This window comes from Aotus nancymaae, unplaced genomic scaffold (genome assembly GCF_030222135.1).
Source record: "Aotus nancymaae isolate 86718 unplaced genomic scaffold, 86718_ANA_hifiasm-v0.15.2.pri h1tg000029l, whole genome shotgun sequence".
Classification (NCBI taxonomy): Eukaryota; Metazoa; Chordata; class Mammalia; order Primates; family Aotidae; genus Aotus; species Aotus nancymaae.
The window spans coordinates 23,738,602-23,765,547 of NW_026988442.1; the positions used below are offsets into that span (position 1 = coordinate 23,738,602).

The following is a 26,946-nucleotide window of genomic DNA, read 5'->3' on the forward strand; positions in this document are numbered from 1 at the left end:
AGCTTCTCCTGTCTCAATCTCCCAAGTAGCTGGGTTTACAGGTGCCCACCACCACACCTGGCTTTTGTATTTTCTTTTTTAGTAGAAACGGGGTTCTCAAACTCCTGACCTCAAGTGATCCACCTGCCTCAGCCCCCTAACATGCTGGGATTCCAGGCGTGAGCCATCATGCCCAGCCTAAAACTTCTTTATCACTAGAATCTATCTCATTTGAGTTTCACAACTGCATTGCCTAGGAAGAAGACTGTGGGACAGGGATTAGTCTCCTCAGCAGAAGAGGAAACTGAGGCAGGGAACGAGGGAGTGAGGGGACACACAGCCCATCATTGGTAGGGTTGGGGTGGGTGGAGGAGCCAGGCTCCTGATGACAGGGTGCGCCTGAACTCCAGCCTGGTGGTGGGTGAGGAACTCACCCCTCCAACCCCCTCGCTGGGGACCACGGGCTTGAGAGAAACTTCACAGGCAGTGCTTATTCCTAGAAAGTCAAGAGACCTCAGCTTTCCCGCCACCGACTTGCTGTGTGTGTGACCTTGGGCGAGACCCTCTGCTCCAAGCCTCTGTAGAGTGTGGAGATCACATCAGGGTCCCCCACTGATGGAGATAGTCTATGATGAAACAACCAGTATCTGAATCACCTCCACCCCTTTGGGGTTCCTGGGATCATCTATAAAAACGCCAGAGAGCTGGAGCAGAGCTAACAGCACTGTAGTGTGATAACAGTAACAACACCCACCTATTTCTCACTGCTTTCCACTGCTGGGCTTCCCATAAGCCTGAACAGCTAATATAATCCCCACTACTGGGAGGTAGGCACTGTTGTTAGCCCCATTTTATAGATGAGGAAACTGAGGCTCAGAGAAGTGAAGAAAGTGGCCAAGCTAGGATTGGAGCCTGGGGGGACTCCAGTTCAAAGGGCAGGCTCTTGATTCTACTATCAGCTACTCATAGAAGTTTCTGGAAGTTTGCTTTGGAAACTCCACTGTGGAAGCTCTGTGGCCTTTGAGCTTTCATTCAAACTGAAACCCCTCAGCTGCCCCTCAAGTGTCGTGAGAATGAGGACACTAACGGGCAGGACCCACATCCCCCAGCCTCTTCCCACCCACCCTCCTTCAGCCAGCCCCTCGTCCTGGGCCCACAAGCACGCTGCAGCCCAGCCAGAGCCCATGAGCAGATGCAGGTTTATTATTGCACAGACTGCAGTGTCCTGAACCCCCACCCCAAACACCAGCCCCCAAAGTAGGCCTGGGAGCTTCAGCAGGCACAGGCTTGTCCCCAGCACAGGCCAAAAGAAAAAAAAAACAGGACAAGAATCTCTGATCCTGAGCCTGGAGCCCGTCAGCACTGAGCAGTGTCCCCGGCCCACTCCCCTCATGCTCCAGGAGTCCCAAAAGGCTCAGACACAGACACAGAGCCGTGGGCCATGGCCGGCTGAGGGTGGAAGAATCTGCAGGTTCTTCTCCATGGAAATGCAGTCCTGGATGCCAGCCAAGCCACAAGGTCCCAGCAGGCCTTGAAACGGCAAGTGTGAAGCTGGAGGAGGTTTCCAAGCATTGAGGTGAAGTGGGAAAGCAGACCCCATCAGAAGCAAACTCTCAGGTCCCAGAGCTGCCTGGGGAGGCCCTGCCACAAAGCCAAAGCCCCCAAGGTCCACAGAAACGGAGGAGGACAGCAGCAGTCCCCTCTGGCTCAGCTTGCATGCCACGTCCTTCCCCAGGCTTGGAGGGTCCTGGAAACCCTTTCCCTCCATCCTCCTGGAGGCAGGAAACCATAGCCTTTGGCCTTCACCCCACCCCCAGCAAACACAGGGGCCCAGAGACCTAGTGTGGTAGAAAACATCTTTAAGTGAGGTACATGCAAAGTAGCTGTCTTCTGCCAAGTAAGTCAAAGGGGCTTATAACTGCACCCAGGCTGCACCCAGGAGGAGTCCCGGACTTGCTCCTCTCTTGCTGGGAAATGCTTCTTGACAAGCAGCCTGTCTTCTTGTCAACTGGTGTCTGCCTGAGTGTGCCCCAGGGACATCTCCCTGGGCTTCCGTGGGCTTCTGTGCCCCTCTCCGCAAGCCTTCAGTGGGCCCGGGCAGGGAAGGAGACAAGCCACTTCACAGGGCATCACAGGAGCTTTCTCTCACCGGCCCCAGGGCTCCTTCAGGTGACCCTCTAGCAACCCAAGCACACGGGAAACCCCAAATGCAATCCCAGCCTCAGGCTCAGACACACTCGAAAACAGGCCATCATCACTGTGCCTTAACCCCTCTTCCCGCCCCCGCCCCCTGGCCACCTGGTCAGCAGCCTCCCAGCCAGAGGCTCTGTCAAGACTCTCTCATCTATTGGTCCAGAAGGGAAACTAACTGGACTGGTGGGAGGAGACAGAGCACTGCATTCTGGGATATTCACACTGACCTTGTCCATTTCCTCTACTGTCATCCAGAACGTCCACAGGCAAGGGAGGGAGTGCAGGGCACAGACTGCACAAGGACAGGCCTCTGCGCTGGTCTGAGGGGGTCTCAGCACCCATCCCACCCAGCTTCCCTGGGAGGCCTCAGTCCACAGACAAAGGATTAAATCAAAGTAGGGCAGCGTGGGAGGAAGGGGAGGGTGGGGTGAAAGGGGGTGGGAGTGAATATTAACATCCTGGTTAGGTGACATCTAAAACACACAAAAGCCCAGGGAGGGGACAACCTAGGGGAAAGACAAGGGAGTGGAGGAGGACAGGGGACAGGAGCAGTTCAGGAAGCTCAAGAGACCAGGGCGCCTCTCTCCGGGCTCTCCTTGCCCTGGGCAGAGAGCTCCTAGAGGCTGCCATTACACTTCATTCCTCTTGACACCACCGCCACCAGGCACAGGCGCTATGGGAGACCTCCTGAAACGTTTGTGGGGTGAATGTGAGCTGGACCGTGGGGCTCTGGGTCCAGAGTCCAGTCCTCTTTGGCCACCCTGCCTGGCACTGCAAAAAGACGGTCCTCATGTCCTCAGCAGGAACTTCTGGCTCTGCAAAGAGACAGCAAAAGGGTCAGGCGAGGGAGGGAGGGTGGAGGCTGGGCTGCCAAGCCAGGTGCAGGGCTCAAGCCTCAGGGCTCATCTTCTCTGGGGCAAGATCCCACCTCTGCATCCCCCCAGACAGTCTTGTCCCTTCGTTCTGATACTCAGCAGGTCACAAACAAGTCCCCAAGGCCTCTCCTGGCCCTAGCTGCCTGCCTCTGTTTATTGGCACACGCTGTTCCCTTTGCTGGTGCGCTCATCTCTTCCTTCCTCCTCCCTCACTGTCATCCAGTTCACTCCTTTTCACCCTTCAGGCTATTAAAGGAATCGGTGCCTACAGGAAGCTTTCCCAGAGCCCCCGGGGAAACATGGAACCTGCAGAGCTCAAGCGTTCACCCCCAGGGCAGCACCTACCAGGCTGGTATTGTCATTGACTGTTTACATGGTGACATCACAGACTCTCCTGGGACAGATTAAGAACCTCCAGCCCAAACTAAGCTCGCATCTAAAAAGAGGGTCTAGGGAAGAGGCAGAAAGCCCACTATTATCACCAAGCATGAGACTGAGGCTGTGAAGGCTGGTTCCAGCAGGGAGAAGATTTTCTTTGTCTTGTAGATACTTCATCTTGAAAGCAGTGAGGGCCACTCTCCTTCAGCCCAGCCCAGCCCCCTGCACTTCACGGGACCTTACCCCAGCCCCTAGCTCCATCATGGGGAGAAACCAATGCGCAGAGGAATGGGAGGAGGCTGGGAGGCCAAGGGATTAAAGACTGAAGTGGGGAAGAGAGAAAACGAGCATGGAAATGGGCATCCCACCATCCCAGGGAAGCTCAGCCTAGACCTGTTGTGCTTGTTTGAACTGCAAGACTTTTCTGTAGTGAGTTCTAAGTTCAGGGTCACTTTCACTGTGTTCACCCCATTCTTAGGGCAGGAGTGAGTCTGTGCTGTACCCCCAGCTTCCAGCAGAGCAGTACATGTTGGCAAAATGAATGAGTGAGTGAAGCCCTCAGTGCTCACCTGACAGAGAGCAGGTGCTCTGCAAATACTGAGCTAATGGAGAGGGAGGGAGGGAGGGAGGGAGGGAGGGAGGGAGAGAGAGAGAGAGAGAGAGTGTGTGTGTGTGTGTGTGTGTGTGTGTGTGTGTGTGTGTGTATTGGGAAGGGCATGATCTATCAAACCACACTCTAGGTCCTGGCTTCTGCTGGTGGGTGGGCCTCAATTAGTCACAGGACTGTCATCCAAGTACTGAGTAGGTCCCTTCTCCCTGGTGCTCAGAACTCCCCGGGGGGTCCCGCCCCCCACCTCTCCTCCAGCCGGCTGGCCGCACCTGGTAGGCAAAGGTCAGGTCAAGAGGTGAACGAAGAGGATGGCCAGGCCGATGTTCAGCAGGATCACCATGCAGATGAGGATGGTGTTGGGGACCTGGGAGCAGTGAGAGAGGCTGCCTGAGTCCCCATGGCCTCTGAGACACCCCCACCCAGGTCACAGCAAGGCTGGCCAGAGCAGGAACTTCTGGATGGGCCTTCCTAAGAGCATTGCTGGCTTTATTCACTGCTGTATCCTGTCCCTCGGCCAGCAGACCATCACAGCTGGAAGGACTCTTGGAAATAACCAAATCAGGCCTGGAACCCATGCATCCTGCCTTCTTTACTTCTAGTTCCCCTTCGGATGCATTCTTCAGTCCCTCAAAGCCCAGCTTCAGTTTTTTGTTTTGTTTTTTTTTCTGCTGAGCCTAGCTCCCTGCCTCCCATAAGTGAGGAGGTCCACTGGGCCCTTCCTCCACCTCCAGGAAGCCCTCCCTGCTACATCTTGTAGCAGATGCTGCTGGCGCCTAGCCCAAACCCCCACGACTGGGCAAATGCACCCACTCTCCAGCTGCTCAGGCTCCCAGCTGCCCCCTGCTCATGAGAACTGCCTCTGCCAATGGGATACTAGGTATAAAGGTACCTGCCTCAAGGTGTGAGGACTCCGTGGGGCCATTTATCCTCCAAAGTGCTCTGTGGCCAAGGCCACACTCCACTAATCGCCAGCCCTGCTGCACTTCCCCCTACTCTATCTGCTTCCATCTCTTGCACCCCAGCACCCTCCAAATCCCCTGCACCTGAAACCTGCCTCAAAGCCGGCTACCTCTAGGGAACCCGACCTTAGGCACGCCTTCCCTGACAGCCTCACCTCTTCCACCTCCACCTCTGTCTCTGCAGCCATAGTTGCCTCCTTCCGTGCCTTCTTCTTGGCCCCGGCCTTGGTCAGCCCTCGGGCCTCAGTCTTGCGGGCCTTTGGCCTGGGCTCGGCTTTGGGGACGATGGGCTTGGGCTCCAGCTTGGCAGGGGTCTCGCGCGCGGGCTCTGGGCTTCGGAGCGTGGGCAGCTGCAGCGGGGCAGTGGCCGGGGACGAGGGCGCGGACTCGGACCCGGAGACCTCGGACTCGGGCTGGTCCTCGAAGGGCGGGGGCTCGGGCGGTGTGGTGCGCACGGCGTAGCTGTGGTAGCCCTGGTAAAGCGCCACCTCCGGCTCCCGCGACGGCGGTGGCGGCGCCTGCAGAGCCTCGATGGCCATGCGCTCGGTAGCTGGACGCGTGGGACTGCGGCGGACCGCGCCCTCGGACGGAGTGACTGGCCGGCTGCCCTCGCCGCTGGGCTCGCCGTTCCAGGCGCCCGGGCCCAGCAGGCCGTCCTTGGATGCCCCAGGCCGGGGCCGCTTGGGCTGCGGGGGCGTCCCGGTCGGTGATGGGGGGCCACCCTCGGGCCGAGGGGTCTCGCGCTCGTGTAGCTGTGGGCTCTCGCGGGGCGGCTCCCGGAGGCCTGCTGCACCGGCGCCCCGGTCGTGAGGCTCCAGCAGGCTCTCCGAGTTCTCCAGGATCTCCTGCAACAGCCGGCGCTTCTGATATTCCGGACCTGCCAGGGGCAACACAGGGAGGCTGGGCTCGAACCCCACACCACTGCTGGGCGATCCCGCGCCAGCCGCTTCGGCTCTAGAGCCTCATTCATGGACTCAGTTGGCACTCACATAGCATTGACCAAGTGCCAGGCACTGTTTTAAGCATTTTCCAAATATTAACTCATCTAATTGTTGTAGTAACTCTATGAAGTTAATGCTACTGTGAACCTCGAAGGGAGGCTCTGAGAGGTTAAATCACTTGCCCAAAGTCACACAGCTGCCAAAGGGCACAGCCAGGACTAGTACCCAGCAGTCAGGCTCCAGAGGTAATGCCCTTTACTATGGCACGCGTCTCTTTCCATTCCCTTATCTGAAACATGGGGCTGATCATAACTGTTTCATAAATACGAGTGGAAGGTTTGAGAAAATGCCTGTCAAAGGCGGAGCTCAGTGCCTGCACAGGCATGGACCAGCAGGGGGAGCGCTGGGACCAGAAGTGAGGGATCCTCCAGGCACAGGTCTTCGCTCCTAGGTTATCCATCTGGCTTCCTTTCTGCAGCCAGGGTCACATTTAGAAAACACACATCTGATTATGTCATTAACTTAAAAACCCTTCATTGCAGAGAACGTCGATCTCCGTCCCTCAGGGGTTCCCACCACTCTATCCATGTGCAAGATCTCTGCCAAGGCCGGGAGGTCCTCCTTACTCTGCAGCCTCGACTCTCAGCACCCACAGCCTACGTTGTGATCTAGCTTCCTGGCATGCTGCTCTGACCGAGTTTCTGTGCCTTTGCACTTCCTCCAGCCATCCCAGCCAGTACTATCTGGTGCAGCAGTTCTCAAAGTCTGGTCTCTGACCAGCCGCATCTGTATCACCTGATCCTTAGAAATGCATATTCACAGGCTCCACCTGACACCTACTGAATCAGAAACTCTGAGGGGTGGGCCCAGCAATCTGTGTCAAATTTAAGACCCACTGACTTGATAGACTCTTGTTCAAGCTTTCAAGACAGCTCAAATGGCCTCTCCTGAGGGCAGCCTTCTCTAACACCTCCTCTTGCCTAACTGGGCTAAGTGCTTCCTGCAAGCTCCCTCTGCTCCCATTCTAACCGCACAGTGCTCATCCTGCTGTGTGAAATAGAACCATAATCGTCAGACAACAGCCACAGTCACTGAGAGCTTACTGAGGACTGGGCATGTACCTTACATGCATTTAATCCATGTACAAAAACACAGGTACGATTCTTACTCCCATTTTACAGATCAGAAAACTGAGGTTTATGGAGGTTAAACACCTCACTCAAAGTCTCACAGCTGGGAAGCAGTGGAATCAGGATTTGAATGAATGCAGAGTCCATTTATTGTACCCCTAGCTTTGTTGTTTTTGTGACTCTCTACTGCCCTAGATTTTGGACCCCACTTATGTACCCCTAGAGCCTGGCACAGTGCCTGACATATGGACAGTGCTCAATGCTTGACTGAAACTGTTGGGCAAGTGCAAGAAGCCATTTTTCCCTCTCATCCACCAGTGACTTCTCCCCTCTAAGCTTCACCAGCTCCAACTGTCTTCCCTGCTCAGAGCAGAGAGAAAAGACCTGGAGTGCTTCTGCTGCCCTCCCACGAGCTCCCTGCATCATCCCATCCCATATTTGCACAACACCCCAGTTTCCGAGACTCACGGGCATCCAGGAAACCACTTGGGCATCTCAGATTCCAGCAAGCAAAGAAAAGCACCCACCCCAGGGAAAGCCCTACCCTGCCCATCCTTCCCTGGTTGGCCCTACCTGGCTGGTAGAAGTCCGGAGCCAGCTCCCTGGCCAAAGTGCGAGCAATGTTGGACTCCTGGTTGGCGGCCACTGCAGCCTGTTCCGCTGCCTCAGCTTTGGCCTTGGCGTGGCTTGTCCTACAGAGACAATGTGGCAGAAGACTCAGGATTCTTCCAGAGAACCAGCCTTCTGGCCCTTCTCCTTAACCCACAAAGAGACGTGCTAAATAGAGCACTCATTCACTCGGGCAGTCAATGAATACTTATTGAGCCTCATGGCCCAGACTGCTGTGTATTCTCCAGATCATTTCCTCTTCTTTCTGAGCACAGAGATAGACTACGTTTCCCAGCCTCCCTTGCAGTTAGGTGTGGTCAGGTGACTGAGTTCTGGCCAATGCATTGTGGGAAGATATCATGTATGCTATTTCCAGGCTTGGCCTATAAAAACCTCTTTGCCCTCTTGCTTTTCCCCCAGCATTGCTGGTTGAATGCAGAGCAGGCTGAGGCCCCAGAACAGGGTATTTAACCTCTGTGTCACAGATTCCTTTGGCAGTGCAATGAAGCCTATGGATCCCTTCTCAGAATAATGTTTTCAAATACATAAAATACATAGGATTACAAAAGGATGCAGTTACTTGACATACTGTTTCCAAAATATTTAAAAGCACACATTTGTAATATAATAATCTATATCCTTATTTATCACATTAAACAAAATATCAAGTCTATTAACAACTATAATTTTAAAGTATAGATTAGCATAAAGGATATTTCAAGGATATCTAATTACAACATGTAATATAACATGAAAATGTGAGATTTCTATTAGTGACAAAGTCACAGCTACTACTAGTACTATTATGATTTACTGCCTATTTCCACAACTGAAGAGAAGGCTAAATTGCAGTTAGAGTTAACAAAAATATAGATGTAGCTTTTCCCATCTGTAGTGGGCACTTTTGGTGCCCTACACAGATCCCTTCACTGGGCAAATGTGCCCACCCCTGGCTGATGTGAGTGTTGGCTGCTAATGACTCCTTACTACCCCCAGAGACTTGTAACCCATAGACGCCACCTTGTTCCAGAAGTTAAAATACTGCCCTGCTTACCCCTAAACCCAGGCAGCCCACATCAATGACTGATACTGGTCAGCCTCCTCTTGCCCCAAGAGGAAGGAACTCCAGCTGCAGCAGCTACAATCCACACTCTAGGGCCCCAGATGGACTGGCTGAAGCAGGTCTCCAGTTGAGACCACATCTTTGTTCAGCTCCTTCCCTATGCCGTCTTGCGTCTCATTCTCGTCTCTTCTGGAAGCCTCCCTCAATGAATCACTTACATAAGAATCCCCATTTCAGGCTCTACTTCTAGGGAATCTAACTGAAACCATCCAAGTTCACGTACCCCTGAAATCTATCCACAGAACCTCCTGTGGACTTCAAGTTAAGAAATCTGGGCCCATAAATGATTGCACAGAGCAAAGCCCCTTCCCACAGCCCCACAGTTGCATGTGACAGGAGCAGATCTTAAACATTCATTGCGTTAAGTACCTGAGATTTGGGAGATGTCTGTTTCAGCTGTCAGCCTAGCTTAACTCACAGAGGTACCTACTAAAATAATAACAGTCTAATTTCCGAATGGGCCAGGAATGGTTCTAAAGGAGTTATGAAGATTATCTCATATGATTATTCTAATGCCTTAGGAAGCTGGTGCTGTTATTATTATCCCTATTTTACAGAAAAGAAAATTGAAGCCCAAACAGGTTAACCAATTTGCCCAAGGTCACAGAGTCCTGAAGTGCAGGAGCTGGGATTTTGAACCCAGGCAACGTAACTCTAGGACAGGGGTGTCCAATCTTTTGGCTTCCCTGGACCAATGGAAGAAGAAGAATTGTCATGGACCACACAGAAAATACACTAACACTAACGATAGCTGAAACATTAAAAAAATCACAAAAAGAATCCCGTAACATTTTAAGAAAGTTTACAAATTCGTGTTGGGCTGCATTCAAAGCCATCCTGGACTGCATGTGGCCCACGGGCACGGGTTAGACAAAGTTGCTCTGTGCCAGGAGCTGAGCATGTGCCAGAGCCTGTGCCAGGAGCCGAGCACAGCCAGGGACTGAGGGCAGAGACTCTGTGGACCAGAAAGGCCACTGTCAGCTGAGGGAGCTGGATAGTAAACAAACGCAAAAACTATTGAATAAAATGCAATTAGATAATAAGCACCTAATGACAATTGTGAAATATGCTGTGAAGGAGGAGTAGAGGATACGATGGAGACGCAGAACAGAAAGACTTAATGTTGGCCGGGCGCGGCGGCTCACGCCTGTAATCCCAGCACTTTGGGAGGCCAAGGCGGGCAGATCAACTGAGGTTGGAAGATCGAGACCAGCCTGACTAACATGGAGAAACGCCTTCCCTATTAAAAATGCAAAATTAGCCAGGCATGGTGGCGTGCGCCTGTAATCCCAGCTACTCGGGAGGCTGAGGCAGGAGAATCTCTTGAACCCGGCAGGCGGAGGTTGTGGTGAGCTAAGACTGCACCATTGCACTCCAGCCTGGGCAACAAGAGTGAAATTCCATCTCAAAACAAAGAAACAAACAAAAATACAAGGAAAGAGTTAACGTCGGTGGGTGGTGGAGGTGGGCTGGTCAGGGAAGGATTCCTTAAAGATGTCGACATTTGAGTTGAGACTTGAAGAAACACATACGTTAGGCCCATAAGAGGTGGGTGAGTCGATGAGCCAGGTAGACAGAAGAGCATAGGAAAGACCCTGAGACTGAGGAAGAGCTCGGTGCCTTCAAGGAGCTACGAAGTCAAGTCAGTGTCCACTCCCTACAGATGAGTTAATTCCTTCGGGAGCTGACGTGTGTGTGTCTTCATCTCAGTCTCCAGCAGAGAACTGGTCTCACAGTAAGGGAGATAAATTCCTGTAAGCTCCTTCTATGCACCAGGCCTTTTATCCCTTAAAAACCTCAAAACTGTGAGGTAGTGAGGTAGTATTTACCTGTCCCTACTTCACAGGTGGGGAAACTGAGGTTCAGAAAGGTATCTTGCTCAAGGAAACAAAATAGGAGTTAACATTTACAAAGAACTTACCACATGCCAAGGGCTTTACAGAAATTAGCTTGTTTAATCCCCCAGTAACTCTACAGGGTAGATGTTATTCCCACTGTCCGTCTCTACAGAGGAGGCATCCAAGGCACAGGAGGGTTCTAAGAGATCCACCCGGGCTGGCACGGTGGCTCGCGCCTGTAATCCCAGCACTTTGGGAGGCTGAGGCAGGAAGATCACTTGAGCTCAGGAGTTCAAGACCAGCGTAGGCAACATAGCAAAACCTTGTCTCTAGTAATTTTTTAAAAAAAGAAATTAGCCACATGTGGTGGTGCATGCCTGTAGTCCCAGTTACTCAGGAGGCTGAGGTGGGGGGACTGCTTGAGCCCAGGAGGTCGAGGCTGCAGTGAGCTATTACTGCACCGTTGCGCTCCAGCCTGGGCAACTGAGCAAGACCATGTCTCAAAAAAAAAAAAAAAAAGAATCCACCCAAACTTATATAGCTAGTAAGTAACACAGTAAGGATTCAAACCAAAGCATTCTGGGATCTAGAGTCTGTATCCTAAACACAGGCTTGACTCCACTCAATAACAAGTAGCAGAGTAAGATTCCAAACCCGGAGCTGTCTGATTCCCAAGCCTCTGCCTCTCCACTGTGCCATATTGCCATAGTAATGTTTACTGAATGAATGAATGAATGCATGACTGAAAGCAGGCATGCAGGCGTGCACATGTGCAGGGGCCAGGAGGCAGCCTAGGGAAGAGTTAAGAGCACATAGTTTGGGAATCAGCAGCCCTGGATTCCAATTTTGGTTCTGCCAAGGCTGGGGACAGAGTAAGATGACCGAGACACTCACTTTAGGGGCAAAATTTACGGGGCTGCCAAAAAACTCAGTGAGCAAGAGAAATAATATTTTAATGCAATATTTTGAAAAGTCAAAATTAATGGGAAAATTAATTCTTGATGAACAACCTATGAAGGAAATTTTTAATAAAGCCTGGATTGGACCCTGTGCTTGGATCCCTCACTCACTCACCTCACCCCACTGGGCCTCCAGGACCTTGGGTGCATGCATAGCTTTACCTTTCTGTGCCTCAACTTCATCTGTAAAGTGGAGATAATAATTCTCCCCTCCTGAAGTTGCTGTGGGCCAGGCACGGTGGCTTACACCTGTAATCCCAGTACTTTGGGAGGCCGAGACAGGCGGATCACAAGGTCAGGAGTTCGAGACCAGCCTGTCCAGCATGGTGAAATCCCGTCTCTACTAAAAATACAAAAATTAGCCGGGCGTGGTGGTGCGTGCATGTAGCCCCAGTTACTCAGGAGGCTGAGGCAGAAGAATCACTTGTACCCTGGAGGCTGAGGTTGCAGTGAGCTGAGATTGTGCCATTGCACTCCAGCCTAGGCAGCAAAGTGAGACTCCATCTCAAAAAAAAAAAAAAAAAAGAAAGAAAGAAGGAAGGAAGGAAGTTGCTGTGAAAACTAAGTGAGAGACGACATGTGAAAGTGCTTGGCCTTGGTGATGATGATGACGGGGTGATGGCGGCGGTGGTGAAAGAGGAGGAGGAGAATGACTTTGTACATCAGAACTGATGTGCTACATGCATATCTCCAGGCTTATTTTTGCCTACACAAGAGTATGAGACAAAGTTCTACACTTTTTAGAGCCACTTCCCTGGGAACCTGAAACCCCAGGTGGGAGGAGGAGGGAAAGGGCTGGGCAAGCCTTCAAACCAAGAAAATGCCCTTTTTTGGTCATGTGAGCTGAAGGATGCCCACTTTCTGGTGCCTTTGGAAGCTGTGCCAAGGACTCCTCACAGGCAGAAAAGCAGCCTTTCCGTCTAGCCCTGGAAGATTCTGGGGGACCAACTGTGTACAGCCAGAACACGGCAGCCACACAGCCCAGGGCAATGAGCGCTGCTGGGCTGTCCATCTCCATCCGCCTGGCCTGCTGCATCCTATCAGCCCTTCTCCCCCCGTCCCATGCTCCTGATGTCTGATCCCAGCCTTCAGGCCAGGAGTCCCAGGTTCTTCAGCACCTTCCCTCCCTCCCCACCTCCTTCCACATCTACAGCCCGTCAATCACCAATGCTGGTCTCTCAGGCTCTCTTTATAGCTCTTGATCCTGCCGTCTCAGACCCTCTGCCACTCCTCCTGCACCCCTCCCATCTGTCTCCCCTGCCTGCAGCCTGGCTCTTACAGCTGCTCCTGCACACAGTGGCTCGGCAAGCTTACTTAACCCACAAGCCCGTGGCCTCACCCCTTGCTTCCAATCTTTGCAAGGCTTCCTACTGTGCTCAAAATAAAACCCTAACTACTTAGCATGGCCTTCAAGGTTCTCCAGACCCTTGCCCAAGGCGGTCCGGATGGGGTATACCAGCAGCTCGCAGGTGAAGGGTGAAGGCGGAATCGCTGGGGCTGGGAGGCTATTGCTTCTAGGCCAGTGCCTCTCATAATGCAGTCCGTGACCCCCACCCAACATCCTTATCACCCACAAGCTCAGAAATACAAACTCTTGGGCTCTGGCCAGATTGACTCATTAGAACTGGAAGGGAACGAGCCTAGGAATCTGAGAATCTTTAGGATTCTCACTAAAGTTTGAGAAACAGGTGTTCAGCAGACAGAGAGAAAAGCTAGCTCCCTCTTGAAACTGTTCCCAGCCTGCTCAACCCCCTAGGAGCCTTGGATATTTTCCTTTCAGCACCAGGGGCCCTCCCTGAATCAAGGCCCTGCTGGGGAAATGCAGGAAGCATTCCTGCTCCTCTGACCATGCACCGAGTCTGGACCCATGCCTCTGGGTGAGGGTCTAGAGGATGGCTCTGGCCCTGCTTGGGGGAAGGGAGCGGTCACTGGGGCTGGGGGTGGAACAGGGAGACTCTTCTTGATTTCATTCGGATTAACTTTCGTCAGCAGGGTTAAAAATAAGGCTGGTGTTTCTGGGATAGGAGCAGGGCTATCACCCAATAGAGCCACTTCTAAAAGCACCCGCCCAACCCCGGCCTCCTTTCCCCACCTTCCCTCGCGGTCCCTTCACTGCTTGGTTGTTTCCCAGTTGTCTCCACCAGGCATTGGTGGCTTCCTGAGGCCAAAGGGGGACACTCACCAGACTTGCCCCGACTCCAGGCCTTTGCTTAGGCTGTTCCCCCACCTGGAAGGCTCTTTCCCCTCCTGCTGCGATCCTGACCTTAAAGAATCAGTTCAAGACCCACCTCTACGTCTCGGTTCATTCATTTAATACAACTTTATGGAGTGCCTGCTATGTGCTAGGCACTCTTCTGGGCACTGAGGACACAGAGGCAAACTGAACATCCAAAAATCCCTTGTATGGCCGGGCACAGTGGCTCACGCCTGTAATCCCAACACTTTGGGAGGCTGAGGCAGGAGGCTCACTTGAGGCCAGGAGTTTCAGACCAGCCTGGGCAACACAGCAAGACCCCAACTCTATCTTAAACAAAACAAAACAAAAGGAATAAAGAAAGAAAGAAAACACGAATCCCTTCCAGAGGTTACATTCCAGTGCATGGGTCAGCAGATTACAGTGGTAGGCTAAACCCAGCTGCTGCCAGCTTCTGTAACGCCCATGAGCTAAGAATGGCATATTTTTGAATGGTTAGAAAAAAACAAAAGTAAAACCAGGCGCGGTGGCTCACACCTGTAATCCCAGCACTTTGGGAGGCTGAGGCGGGTGGATCACTTGAGACCAGGAGTTCGAAACCAGCCTCGGCAACACGGTGAAACCCCATCTCTACAAAAAAATACAAAAATCAGCTGGGCACAGTGGTGTGCACCTGTAGTCCCAGGTACTTGGGAGGCTGAGGCAGAGAATCACTTGAACCTGGGAGGCGGAGGTTGCAGTGAGCTGAGATTGTACCACTGTACTCCAGCCTGGGCAACAGAGCTAGATTCTGGCTCAAAAAAACAAAAGTAATATTTTGTGACACATGAAAATTATATGAAATCCAGATATGTGTGTCCCTATAAACAAAATCTTGTTGAAACACAGCTATGCTCATTCATACTGTCTAGAGTTAAGTAGTTGCCATAGAAACCATATGACGTACAAGTACCAAAATATTTACCACCTAGTCCTTCACAAAGTCTGCCCACCCCTGTTCTAATGTATTCACTCAAAAAATGTCTCTTCTACTATTATTATGAATAATATTAATCTCGGTTATTTGGGGAGCACTCTGTGACCAGCCTTATGCCATGGTCATGTGTAAATACATATGACCCCAGAGAGGTGGAGGCACATTCTCAAGGTCACACACTAGAAAGTGAATCTGCCCAAGCTCTTACCCATGACACCAAGCTGCTTCCTTCCTGGTGCCACTTCTGAGTCAGGACCATCATGTGCTGGGACCAAGGATGGGAATGAATAAGACCCAGCAGCAGCCCGGGGAGCTTGCAGCCTAATGCAGCCCTACCAGGTCAATCAAGCAACATTTCTGGAAGTCCATGGATGAGCAGGGGCTCAGAGCAAAGCCTATAAACCACATGGTGGAGTGGCAAAGAGGGGCTAACTCTGGCCAGGCTGCCTGGGCACAGACCCTGGCTCTGCTCCTCATCACCTTGAGCTCAATCTCCTCATTTGTAAAGTGAGAATAACAAGGGCACACGTCTCCAAGGAATGGTGTAAGGAGTAAATTAGTTATAGTCACGTGGCTCAGAACACAGGAAGTGCTACCTAAGGGCTTGTTACATAAAATGAGAAGTGCAGTTTTAGCCTGGGCAACACAGTGAGACCCTATATCTACAAAAAATAAATAAATAAAAACACTAGCTGGGCCTGGTGGCTAATGGTCCTTGCTACTTGGAAGGTTGAGGTGGGAGGATGCTTGAGCCAGGGAGGTCAAGGCTGCAGTGAGCTATGATTGTGCCACTGCACTCCAGCCTGGGTGACAAAGCAAGACCCTATCTCAGAAAAAAAAAAAAAGGAAAAAAAAGAAAAGGCATGGTGCTTTGGAGGAGACTGAAACAAAAATCCTGAATTTCCTAAATGCCACTGAATTGTTCACTTTAGAATAATAATAAAAACAATAATAAATCCTTCAGCCCAGGAATCCCACGGTAGGTTTGGAGGATGGGGGCACATAATCAGTGTCCCTGGCTCAGGTCACTGCCAGCCTCTCTGGAGGCTGCCGAGGTGGTTACAGGGAAAGTGCTGTCCAGTGTCTTCCTAAGGTGGGGATGCTTCTAATGCCACCACCCTACCCTCTCCCGAAATAGCCCCTCGCCCCTGGCTCTGGCTGGTCATGGCCATTTCCCCCAGAACAATCATGGCCAGGCTAATCTAGAGGAAGGACCACAGCTGGGTGTCCAGCACTGGCACAGAGAGCTCCCTATGAGAAAGCCCGCTCCACCCCCAAGGATGCAGGTGCAGTCAGGAGCCCTGACCCATGGGATCTTCCTCTCCCCACCCAGGATTCTATTCATTCTTATTCGGCAAATGTGTGCTGAGCCCCTGCTATGTGGAGCCCAGAACTGGGTGCTAGAGACATGTACAGTGGTCAACGAGGCAGGCAGTGCCCTACTGGGAAGCCCCTCACAAGAGGGGTTAAGGGCACAAACTCAAGTCCAATTCGTAGCACCATCATCTAGATATCTGACCTTTGCTCTCTGGCCTCAGTTTCTTCAATTCTGAAATAGGGATAAGAATACTAAACTCACAAAATTACTGGGAGTTTGAAATGAGATAGCACAAATGTGCTTAGCATAAATGGAGCACGTAACAAATATTAGCTATCATTATTATTAGTGTTTTTGTTACTATTATAACAATGCTTACAAGCATTCACTTCCGAAATTCTATCATTTCCCAACAAATGGATGTGTCATCTAAACATCATTTCAGCGTTCTCCCACAGTGTCGCATGCATCAGTACTTCATTCCTTTTTATTGTCAATATTCCATTGTGTGGATACACCAATGGATACTGACCTACCTGTTCAGTAGTTGGTGGACATTAGGGTTGTTTCCACTTTTTGGTTATTATGAACAATGCTGCTACGGACATCTGTGTACAGGTTTTTGGGTGGACATGTTTTCATTCCTCTTGAGTATATATCGAGGAGCAGAATTGCTGGGTTCTGTGGTAACTCTATGTTTAACTTTTGAGGATCTGCTAAACTGGTCTTGAGATGGCTGTACCATATTATGTTCCATCAGTAACACGTGAGAGTTCCAGTTTCTCCACATCCTCCCTAACACTTGATATCATCCGTCATTTGATTGTGGCCATACTAGAGGTCTGGGAAGTGCCATCTCATTGTGGTTTTCATTTGCATTTCCCTGATAGCTAATGACGTTGAACATCTTTCTATGTGCTTAATGCCTGCTTGTATATCTTCTTAGGATAAATGCCTATTCAGATCCTTTGCCCAATTTTAATGGGAATTTTTTGTCTTTTTATTATTGAATTGTAAAATTTCTTTATATATTCTAATGCAAGTCACTTATCATATATATGATTTGTAAATATTTTTCCCATTCTCTGGGCTTTTTCACTTTCTTGATGGTGTCCTTTGAAGTACAAAAGTTATTTTATTTTAACGAAGTCCAATTTAGCTACCTTTTGTCACTTGTGCTTTGGGTGTCATAACTAAGAAGGTTTTGCCTAATCCAAGGTCACAAAAATTTACTCTTATATTTTCATCTAAGAATTTTATGGTTTTAGTTCTTATACTTAGTTCTACGAACATCGTTTCTAATAAGAAAAAGTGGGAAATAACCAAGGGCTCATCGCACCCAATGAGGTAGGCGCTACCAGCATTTTATAGATGAGGAAACCGAGGCACAGGGAGGTTAGGTCACGTGCTCATTCTTGTTATAATGAAAGTAATAATGAAGGCAGACATGGGCGCTGCCCTTGAATGATGTAGAGTCTGCTAAGAAAGATAAGACAAAGTAAAAAGTCTTGAGTGTGGAACAAGACTATGGGGCAGAAGAAAATCCATGTTACACGTTCATAATTTGTATTTTATTATTTCTATATTATAAATATAAGATACACTGTATAACTATAAAAATAAAGTGGCTTCCTCAAAGAAAATTTTGGAAAATGAGCATTTTTTAAAAAATAAAAAATTGCTATTAACATTTTGGTCTTGTTCTCTGTTAAAGAGACAGAGTCTCACTCTGTTGCCCAGGCTGGGGTGCCGTGGTGCAATCATAGCTCACTGCAACCTTGAACTCCTGGGCTCAAGTGATCCTCTCATCTCAGCCTCCCAAGTAGCTCAAATTACAGGGGCACGTCACTGCACCCGGTTAACATGATGGTATATTCCAAGTTGGTTAGGAACACAGCTGCATGACTGTGGGTAACTTACTGAAATTCTCTGTGCTTTGATTTTTCCATCTGTAAAAGGAGGTTATGAAGAGCCCTCACCTCATAGGCTTGCAGGGATTAGAGAGAGAACTGACCGGCAGAAAGCATTTGAAACAGGGCTGGGCATACAGCAAGCTCGATGCAGATTTTTCTAGCTGAGGTGAGGATTAAGAGTGGTGTTGGGGATTCTGAGGTTGGGGGGTTGTGACAGCCCTCAGGCCTTATGTAGAACCTCTCCACTTGGAAGCTCCACCAAAATCCCCCAGCCTCCAGCTGGAGCGGAGCCTCCTCCAGTGAGGGAGTGGGTGTGTGAGCTCTCAGCCTAGAAGATGGGGCAAAGTAGCAAGAGTTGCTGCTTATCAGCTGGGCATGGCAGCTCACACCTGTAATCTCAGCACTTTGGGAGGCTGAGGCAGGTAGATCACTTGAGGTCAGGAATTTGAGACCAGCCTGGCCAACATGGTGAAATCTTGTCTCTACTAAAAATACAAAAATTAGCCAGGTGTGGTGGCGTGTGTCTGTAATCCCAGCTACTCGAGAGGCAGAGGCAGGACAATTGCTTGAACTCAGGAGGCGGATGTTGCAGTGAGTAGAGATCGCACTCTGCACTCCAGCCTGGGCAACAGAGCCAGGCGAAGAAGAAGAAGAAAGAAGAAGGAGGAGGAGGAGGAGGAGGAGGAGGAGAAGGAGGAGAAGGAGGAGAAGGAGGAGAAGGAGGAGAAGGAGGAGAAGGAGGAGAAGGAGAAGGAGAAGGAGGAGAAGGAGAAGGAGAAGGAGAAGGAGAAGGAGAAGGAGAAGGAGAAGGAGAAGGAGAAGGAGAAGAAGAGTTGCTGCTTACTGAGAGCTAACTATGTGCCAGACACTCAGTCGAGGGCGTCAGCTGAATAATGGCCCTAAAGATATTTGGTTCTGGTACCTGGAACCTGTGGATGTTACCTTCTATGGCAAAGAGGGCTTTGCAGGTACAACTAAATTAAGGATCTTGAGATAGGAAGATCATCCTGGGTTAGACAGGAAGGCCCTAAATGTAACCACAGGTGTCCTTATAAGAGGGAGCTTTTGATAACAGAAGAGGAGAAGCCGACGTGATGATGGGCGCAGAGACGGGTGTGATGTGTTTTGAAGACAGAGGAAGATGCCATGAGCTCAGGAATGCAGGGGGCCACTGGGGGTTGAAAAGGCAAGGACTGAGATCTTCCCCTTAGAGCCTCCAGAAGGAAATCTGACTTTAGCCTTCCAACCTCCAGAACTGGAAAAGAATAAATCTGTATTGTTTTAAGCCACCAAGTTTGTAGTAACCTGTTGCTGCACCAAACAACCTGTGTGATCTCCTGTCGTCCTCAAGACGATCCACTTCACAGGGGAAGCAGCGCAGGCTCAGAAAGTCATTTGCCCACGGCTCATAGCTAGTAAGTCCAGAGCTGGCTCGAGCCCAAACCCAGGTCTCCCTGGCCCCAAAGCCTTTGCTGACCCCCGCATCTGCTGCACCGCTTCGGCTCATGCCCACTTTCCACGGGCCCAGCAGCTGTGGTTGCCACAGCTCAGCCTCGTCCCCCAGGGGCATCAGGAGGCCCCTGAGTTATATATTCCTGACATTCCTGCTGCCTGTCTGAGAGGGCCCGGGGCTGCGTTACCAGCACGTTCCCCACATCCTTCACATCCCACAAGAAAGTCTGGCCCTTGGAGGCTAGCATCGCCCAGAGGTCCGGCTGCACTTTAGCAACCAATGAAATGACAGGGAGAGAACTTCAGGCCTTGCTCCTCCCCCACCAACCAACAGAGGAATGGACCCTGCAATTCAAACTGGATCTTGCTGCCTGCCATCAAAGAGGCTTCCAGTTCCAAAACCACACAAGGAAACTTCCTTTTCAAAACATCTATGCCAGATTTTTAAATTTTACAAACTACAGAAACCATCATATTAAAGGAACAGCACACTGAAGTCACTTCGCTAACACAATAGCTATTTCAGCTTTTGAGCCTTCCTTGTCTGTCCAGGTGCACACCTCTATTTTTTCCTTTTTTGGGGGTGCCCTTCATTTATAACACAATGTACACATCTATTTTTTATCCGGGCTGTGAACAGAATCAAGACTCCATTTTTGAGGCATGGTGGTTAATAGCATGGAATCCGAAGTCGTGCTGTGTGGGTTTGAATCCCTGACTTACTAGCTTTCACCCAGACAAGTCACTTAGCCCCTCCGTGCATTGATTTTTCTCTTCTTGAAAGTGAAAGGTGGCGGGCAGATTTCTCAGATGGCTCCTGTATTCCCACCCTAGTGTAATCCCTTCCCCTCGAGTGTGGGCTGGACCTAGTGACATGCATCTAATGAACAGACTATGCAAAAGTCACGGGATGTTACTTCCATGATTTGTTCAGACTGTGATGTCTCTCTTGCCACCAGAGTCTCCTGCTGGCTTTGCTGCAGCAAGCTGCCATGTTGGAGAGGAACTGAGCCCCTCAGTCTCATAGGCTGCAAGAAACTGGATCCTACCAATAACCATATGTGTGAGTTTGGAATGAATCTTTCCCTGGTGGAGCTTTCAGATGAGACCACAGCCCTGGCCAATACCTGGACTGCAGCCTGAGAGAGACCCTGAGCCAGAGGACTCAGCCACCATGTCCTGATAACTGACGTGCAGAACTGTGAGACAACAAACGTGTGTTGTTTTAAGCTGCTCTGTGTGGGGATAATTTGTTATGCAGTGATGGGTAACTAACACAGTGGGGATAATCATGCCTACATCATAGGGCAATGAAAATTAAATGAGGTAGTGGCCACAAAGGGCTAAGAACAGTGCCTTGCAAAGAGTAAGCACTATAGAAGTGTTAGCTGTTCCTACCATACTTTTATAATTTATTCACTTAAGTAATTTTCCATGTTTCCACAGACTGACATTTATCATTTAATTGTTCAATCATTTTTTTCTTTAAAAATCTAGCATCTACATATTTCTGTGCTAGTGACACCCCTTCTGGGAATGTGACCAACAGATATACTCAAATTGTACAAAATGATACACGTACGGGTCCCAAATGACTTCTGGGAACTCTTGTCCCCATCCCCATCTTTCACTTCTTTATCTGGTGAACTCCTACTCATCCTTCAGGACCCTTCCCCAGCATAGCTTACCCTGACTGCCAGCTCTCTGCTCTTACCATCTCCTGCACTTCGCTGCCAGGTCACTTTGTCTTCCTCTGATTAGTCTGTGGGTCCCACAAGGGCCAGAAGCTTCACTGCTGTGTGTCTGTCACCAGACAGAGGCTGGCACGGAGCAGGACTATTTATCTGAAAATATCTAGGCTCACCAGGAATGTGCTGGATAAATGTTTCATTATATGAATCACATATACTTGACTGTGAGACTCACAGAGCTGGATGGACCCTCAGAAATCATTTCATCTCCTTTAAGACCAACATAGTAACAAGAAGGGGAAACTGAGGCCCAGAGAAGTCCGTATGATCATTTTCCATCACTGAAAGTTAGTCACTGTGATTGTTACTCTGTTATAGACATACTGGAAGGGTCATATACTATGTGACAGGCCCCATTGTAAGTACTTGTACATATCATGTCACTTTACCTACAGCAGCCTTATGAGAGAAATACTATTATCACCCTCAGTGTATACATGAGAAGACCGGGACTCTGAGCATTTCAATAACTTGCCCAAGGACACACAGACACCAAGGGATGGGGCGTCAGTCTGGGTGCACAGGAGGTGCTCATGGAAGCCTTGGGCAATCGAGCTGACACAAAAACGTGATTACATACCTTGGATTAACAGAGAGTAAAACCAACCCCAGCCGCCGTCCAGCCTCTTGCTTGGGGAACCTGGAGGCTTCAGATGGCTTAGGAGTAGTGAACATTTCCTTCAGGAAACAGAGACAGGTTGAAGGCCCTACCACCCTCTCCAGAGGGCCATGACTGTCACTGTGCTCCCGGAGGGGGACAAAGTCTGCTGGAAAATGGCCTCACCATCTGCCTACTCAGTCCCCTCGGTGTAACCCAGCAAGAGGATGCTGAATCCCCCGGGACTCATCACCATCATCCTCATCCTCATCAACACCACCACTGTGAATAGGCAATACCTGCTGTGCACCTACTAGGTGCCAGGGACTTGCATGTGCTTTCTCAATTACTTCTCACAATATTCTCTAAAGTAGGTATCACTATCCCCACGTCGAAGGTAAGAAGGTATGTAACCCATCCAATCCACACAGCCAGACTTACACCAAAATAAGAAGACGGAAGCATCAGTTACCACTGGAGTCAGACAACCTGGTTTCAAACCCCAGCTCCCCTATTTCCAACTTGCGTGACCTTTGCCGACTCAAGGAACCTCTCCCAGTCTCAGTTTCTTCATCTGTAAAATGGGTTACTAATAGCACTTAGCTATACTAGTAGCTACTTCTTGTAAGGGTTATGTAAATTGTGGTATGTGAAGAGTGTATTCATTCAGTTGTGACAAGTATTTACTAAGCACTTAATAGACCCTTTCCTGCCAGAACTGATACTTTTGGATATTCTGAATGTGCATATGGTATACAGTATATATGCATATTCAGTATATAGTTTATATGTATGTCCTGTGCTGGGCTAATCTTGGGATACCATTGTGAGCAGGAGAGACTCGCCTTCTGGAGCTTACAGACCAGTTCAGCATTGTGCCAGCACATAGTAGGCACCCCATGAGTGTTAGCTGGTATTTTTTGTTATCATTACTTAGTGGATTTTCTTCCTAAGGGTCAGGCTCCCACCCTGAGGCTCACTTGCCCAGGAACCTGCTGACTTAGCCTTCGGTGCGCTCTGCCCCTGCCCCACCCCATCCAGGAGCCAGCCTGCAATGGGATCTCACAAGTCCCCAGTCAGCAGACATCTCCTGCCTAAATAAGGACAAGGCGCCCAGGAGAGCTTTCTGTGAGCCGGAGGAATGTGACAGCTGAGTCCTCCCAGCCCAGCGGCCTCCCCCGCCTCCGGCCCCTCCCCAGGTGGGGCTCGGCTGGGGCATTCCAGCTTCTCCCAGAGCAGCCCCCAATGTCACTGACACCCACTCGCTCCCCACCCCATGTTGCTCTAAAAACTGATAAGGAGCTCTGGGAAGGAATTCCAGGCAGCTCCATTTGCTCCTGGGGGCTGGTGACCCTGTTGTCACAGGGACAGGGGAGGAAGAAGCCACCAGGAGGGGCCAAACTCAGCCTTCCTCTGGACAACTGCATCCCTTTGTTCAAAACGCACTTTCAGAGATTGGATTTGGCCCCAGGCACCATGCCAGGTACTGGAGGTCCAGAGGAGATTCTGACCCTGTTGCCTTATCCCATCATAGCAGTCACTGGGCCAAGTCTTTGAATCCTGGTGTGGGGCAGGGTGGGTGAAAGTCATATCTACTCATGAGGTCAGGAAGACCTCTTAAGAGAAGTTCTTGCTGAGGTAACAGTTGACAATGTGCATTCAAAACCCAACCATGCTTCTCCCCAGCTCTGTGACCCTGAATGAGTCACTTTATAGCTCTGTCCCTCTATTTTCCCATCTGTGAAATGGGGATAATAGCATCAATTTCATAGGGTTGGAGGGACTGGTATTTGAGGAGTAAGGGGCCGTACTTTCAGGCTTTTTTTAAGGTGACCAGAGAGTTTGTCATTCAAACTAGGGCATCTGACAGTGAAAGGCAGGCTGCTCATAATTATACCTACTATGAACCAGGACAGTCCCAGGCGTAGAGGGCTGTGCGGCAATCCTGGCCTTGACCACACCAAGGAGCCAAAGGTCAGCGACCGTGTCTGTCTCATCTTTGCAGCAATGAACACCACATTCAGCATACAGTAGGTGCACATGAGGGGTGTGAAGGTTTTGTTTTAAACAGATCTGACCTTTGGATTTCCCAGAAAGAATAAGTACCCCATATGATGAAGACATTTAAACTCAAGACTTGAGCTAGAGCCCGAGCAAAAATTAAGGAATGTAATGCACTAGTTAAGAGATGTTTATTGAGCCCTTCACGTGGGTCCATGCCTGGCCCCTGGGGTGCTGGGATGAAGGGGAAAGAGGTGTCCTGAGAGAGTGAAACAGAGAGGTGAAGGATTCCATTCCCAGTGACCAACCCTGGTTAGCTGAATAACGAGGAGGGATTTGGAGACAGGGCCGGTGATGTAGAAGACACCATCAGGGAAGGATCAGGTCTCGGGTAGGCCTGAGGGATGTGCTGTCCATGAGAACAGATGAAGTTGGAGAGAAGGCACTCAGGGGAGGGGCGGGGGAACAGCCTGGACACTGGCGGCGGGGTGAGCAGTAGAGGTGCCATGCTGAGTAGACTAGGTTACGTCAAGGTAGCCACATGCCAGGGGCAGTCCCTTCCCCACCCCTTACACACAGGCTGATGTGTGGCAACCCACACGACTCTACTTCCCACAGCAGTAAAACAAAGCTTCGCCCTCCAGGGTTGCCCAGAGACCCGATGAGACAATGCCTGTGAAGCTCCCCTCAGTTCATGGCATGTTGCAAATGAAGGAAGAAAATGCCTTGAGGGAGGGAGTTCTGTCTGTTTCATTCATTGGTGAATCCCCAGCACCCACTACAGAGTCTGGCTCAGAGGAGATGCTGAATACAAATTTGCCGAATGAATAAACAGTAGCTATTAATACCACCACCATCATTACTATCATCATCATCATCACCATATAGTGATAGGGTCTGTCCTAGCTGGAGCAGAGGAGGATAAAAAAGGAACTTTTCATAGACTAGGAAACAGGCCTAGACAGGTGAAGGGATATGCCCGAGGTCATGCTGCCAAAAAGTCACAGAACAGGAACTGGCTCCCCATCTGATGCTCCTCAACCCAGCCTCCTTCCCTCCTTCATCCTGCCTGCCTTCTGCAAGCCTTTGCTGGCCCTACTAAGTGCAGGCGTTGGACAATGCCACAGGGATAGAAAGAAACTTAAAAACCAAGGGTTTAGCCATAAGAAGCTGATAGACTAGCAGGGAAGACGGAGGAAAACAATCCAATATGGAACGTTCAGACTTCTAAAATAGAGTACCCAGAAGAAACAGGGGAGCTGGAAAACTTTCCCAAAGATGAAACCGCTGAGCTACAGCCTGAAGCTAGATGAGGACACAAGCCGTGTGTGCAGTGGTGTGCTGGAGCTGACTGATGCAAGCTCTCACCTGCTCCAGATAGTTCTGCTGGTAAGTCCTCCCAGCTCTGTACTCAAAGACTGCCTTTCACTGCTAGCCTGAAATCAGCCATGGCGGCAGAATTTACACCATGGAAACTGGCAAACTCTAGGAAGCTAATGAATCAGCACACCATGTCTCACAAGAGACATTAACTAGAAGAAAGTTAACTGTCTCTGCAAATTCAAACCCTTACGTTTCTTTCACCTCTGCCCTGGACAATTTCTGTGATTACCCCTTTAAAAAACAATGATTAGCTCTCTTGACAAAAAGCTCCTGAAGTTTTCCATCTATGACTACAAGATGTCCCCTCCCCTGTTTATCACGGGATAGTTCTCACAGTGGGTGTCGGACAGCATCTGTGTATAAAAGAAAACCTGTAATTTGTTCTACAAAGGAGTTGAGGACTCTTCCAGGCTGTACACAAGTATTCTCTTTTCTCCCAGCATGTAATTCTTAGAAAATGGCAAAGTCAGCCGGGCACGGCGGCTCACACCTGTAATCCCAGCACTTTGGGAGGCCAAGATGGGCGGATCATGAGGTCAGGAGTTCAAGACCAGCTTGGCCAACATGGTGAAACCATGTCTTGCATGGTGGCGCATACCTGTAATCCCAGCTACTCAGGAGACTGAGGCAGGAGAATCACTTGAACCCAAGAGGTGGAAGATGCAGTGAGCCCAGATTGTACCACTGCACTCCGGCCTGGGTGACGGAGTGAGACCTTGAGGAAAAAGGGAAAAAAAGGGAAGAAAAGGAAAGAGGAAAGGAAGGGGAATGGCAGGAGAAGAGAAGGGACAAATAGAAGCAAGAAAGAAAATGGCAAAGTCTTACTTTAAATTCTGAGGCTGTGGTCTTACCTTCTACTACTATATGAGCTGCTCAGTCAGAGAAGAGAGGAAAGGGTGTTTTAAATGAGGAAACGGCAAGAGTCATGGCACAAAAGGTCTCTCTCTCTCTCTGTCTCACACACACACACAGTGTTTAGGAAACAGAAAAGTTCAGTCTGACAACAGCATGAGTACATAGAGAGCCAGGATGGGGCAGGTGATAAAGGTCCTTAAAAGCCACGTTCATTGAGTGTGCCTGAAACCAGTCAGAAGCTCACCAGCCAGTCTCCTCTTCCTTCCGGGCACATACCTAGACGGTTTCCCACCGCCCTTGCAGGAAGGTATGCTCATGTGACTGGCTTCTGGCCAATGGAATGTGAGAGGACATATGCGCCTACTTCCTGGCCCAGCCAGGAGGAAGCTTCCATATGCATCCTTCTGTGTGCTTTCCCTTTTCACCAGCTCAATGCAGAAGAGCATAATGACCCTGGAAGCCACGTGCGGAAGGCGAAAGGAGCTACAAGGTGAGAGGAGCCTTGGTCCCCCTACATCATTGCTTGGATGACACTGAGCAAGAAAAACACTGCCGGGCAAGGCACGGTGGCTCATGTCCGTAATCCCAGCACTTTGGGAGGCCAAGCTGGGCAGATCACCTGAGATCAGGAGTTCGAGACCATCCTGACTAACATGGTGAAACCCCATCTCTACTAAATATACAAAAATTAGCCAGGCGTGTTGGCAGGTGCCTATAATCCCAGCTTCTTGGGAGTCTGAGGCAGGAGAATTGCTTGAACCCAGGAGGTAGAGGTTGCAGCAAGCTGAGACTGCACCATTGTACTCCAGCCTGGGCAACAAGAGCGACACTCTGCCTCAAAAAAAAAGGAAAAAAAGAAAAAAAAAGTTTCTGATCCATTCTACAGGCGTGTGCTTGTTTCCTATGAGTAC

The 26,946-nt window shown here is 50.1% G+C and overlaps 1 protein-coding gene across 1 annotated transcript in view; it reads right to left on the bottom strand.

Moving 5' to 3' along the window:
• Positions 1 to 1,161: 1,161 nt before the first annotated feature.
• The window catches only part of JPH2 (junctophilin 2), a 75,647-nt gene continuing 49,862 nt past the window's right edge, over positions 1,162 to 26,946 (bottom strand). Inside the window, exons 3-6 of the mRNA XM_012467222.2 lie at positions 7,639 to 7,757; positions 5,150 to 5,871; positions 4,305 to 4,399; positions 1,162 to 2,987 (exon numbers count right to left, since the gene is read on the bottom strand). Coding sequence (XP_012322645.2) covers positions 4,319 to 4,399; positions 5,150 to 5,871; positions 7,639 to 7,757 — 922 coding nt within the window. The 3' untranslated portion in view covers positions 1,162 to 2,987; positions 4,305 to 4,318. The remainder of the gene's footprint in view (positions 2,988 to 4,304; positions 4,400 to 5,149; positions 5,872 to 7,638; positions 7,758 to 26,946) is intronic.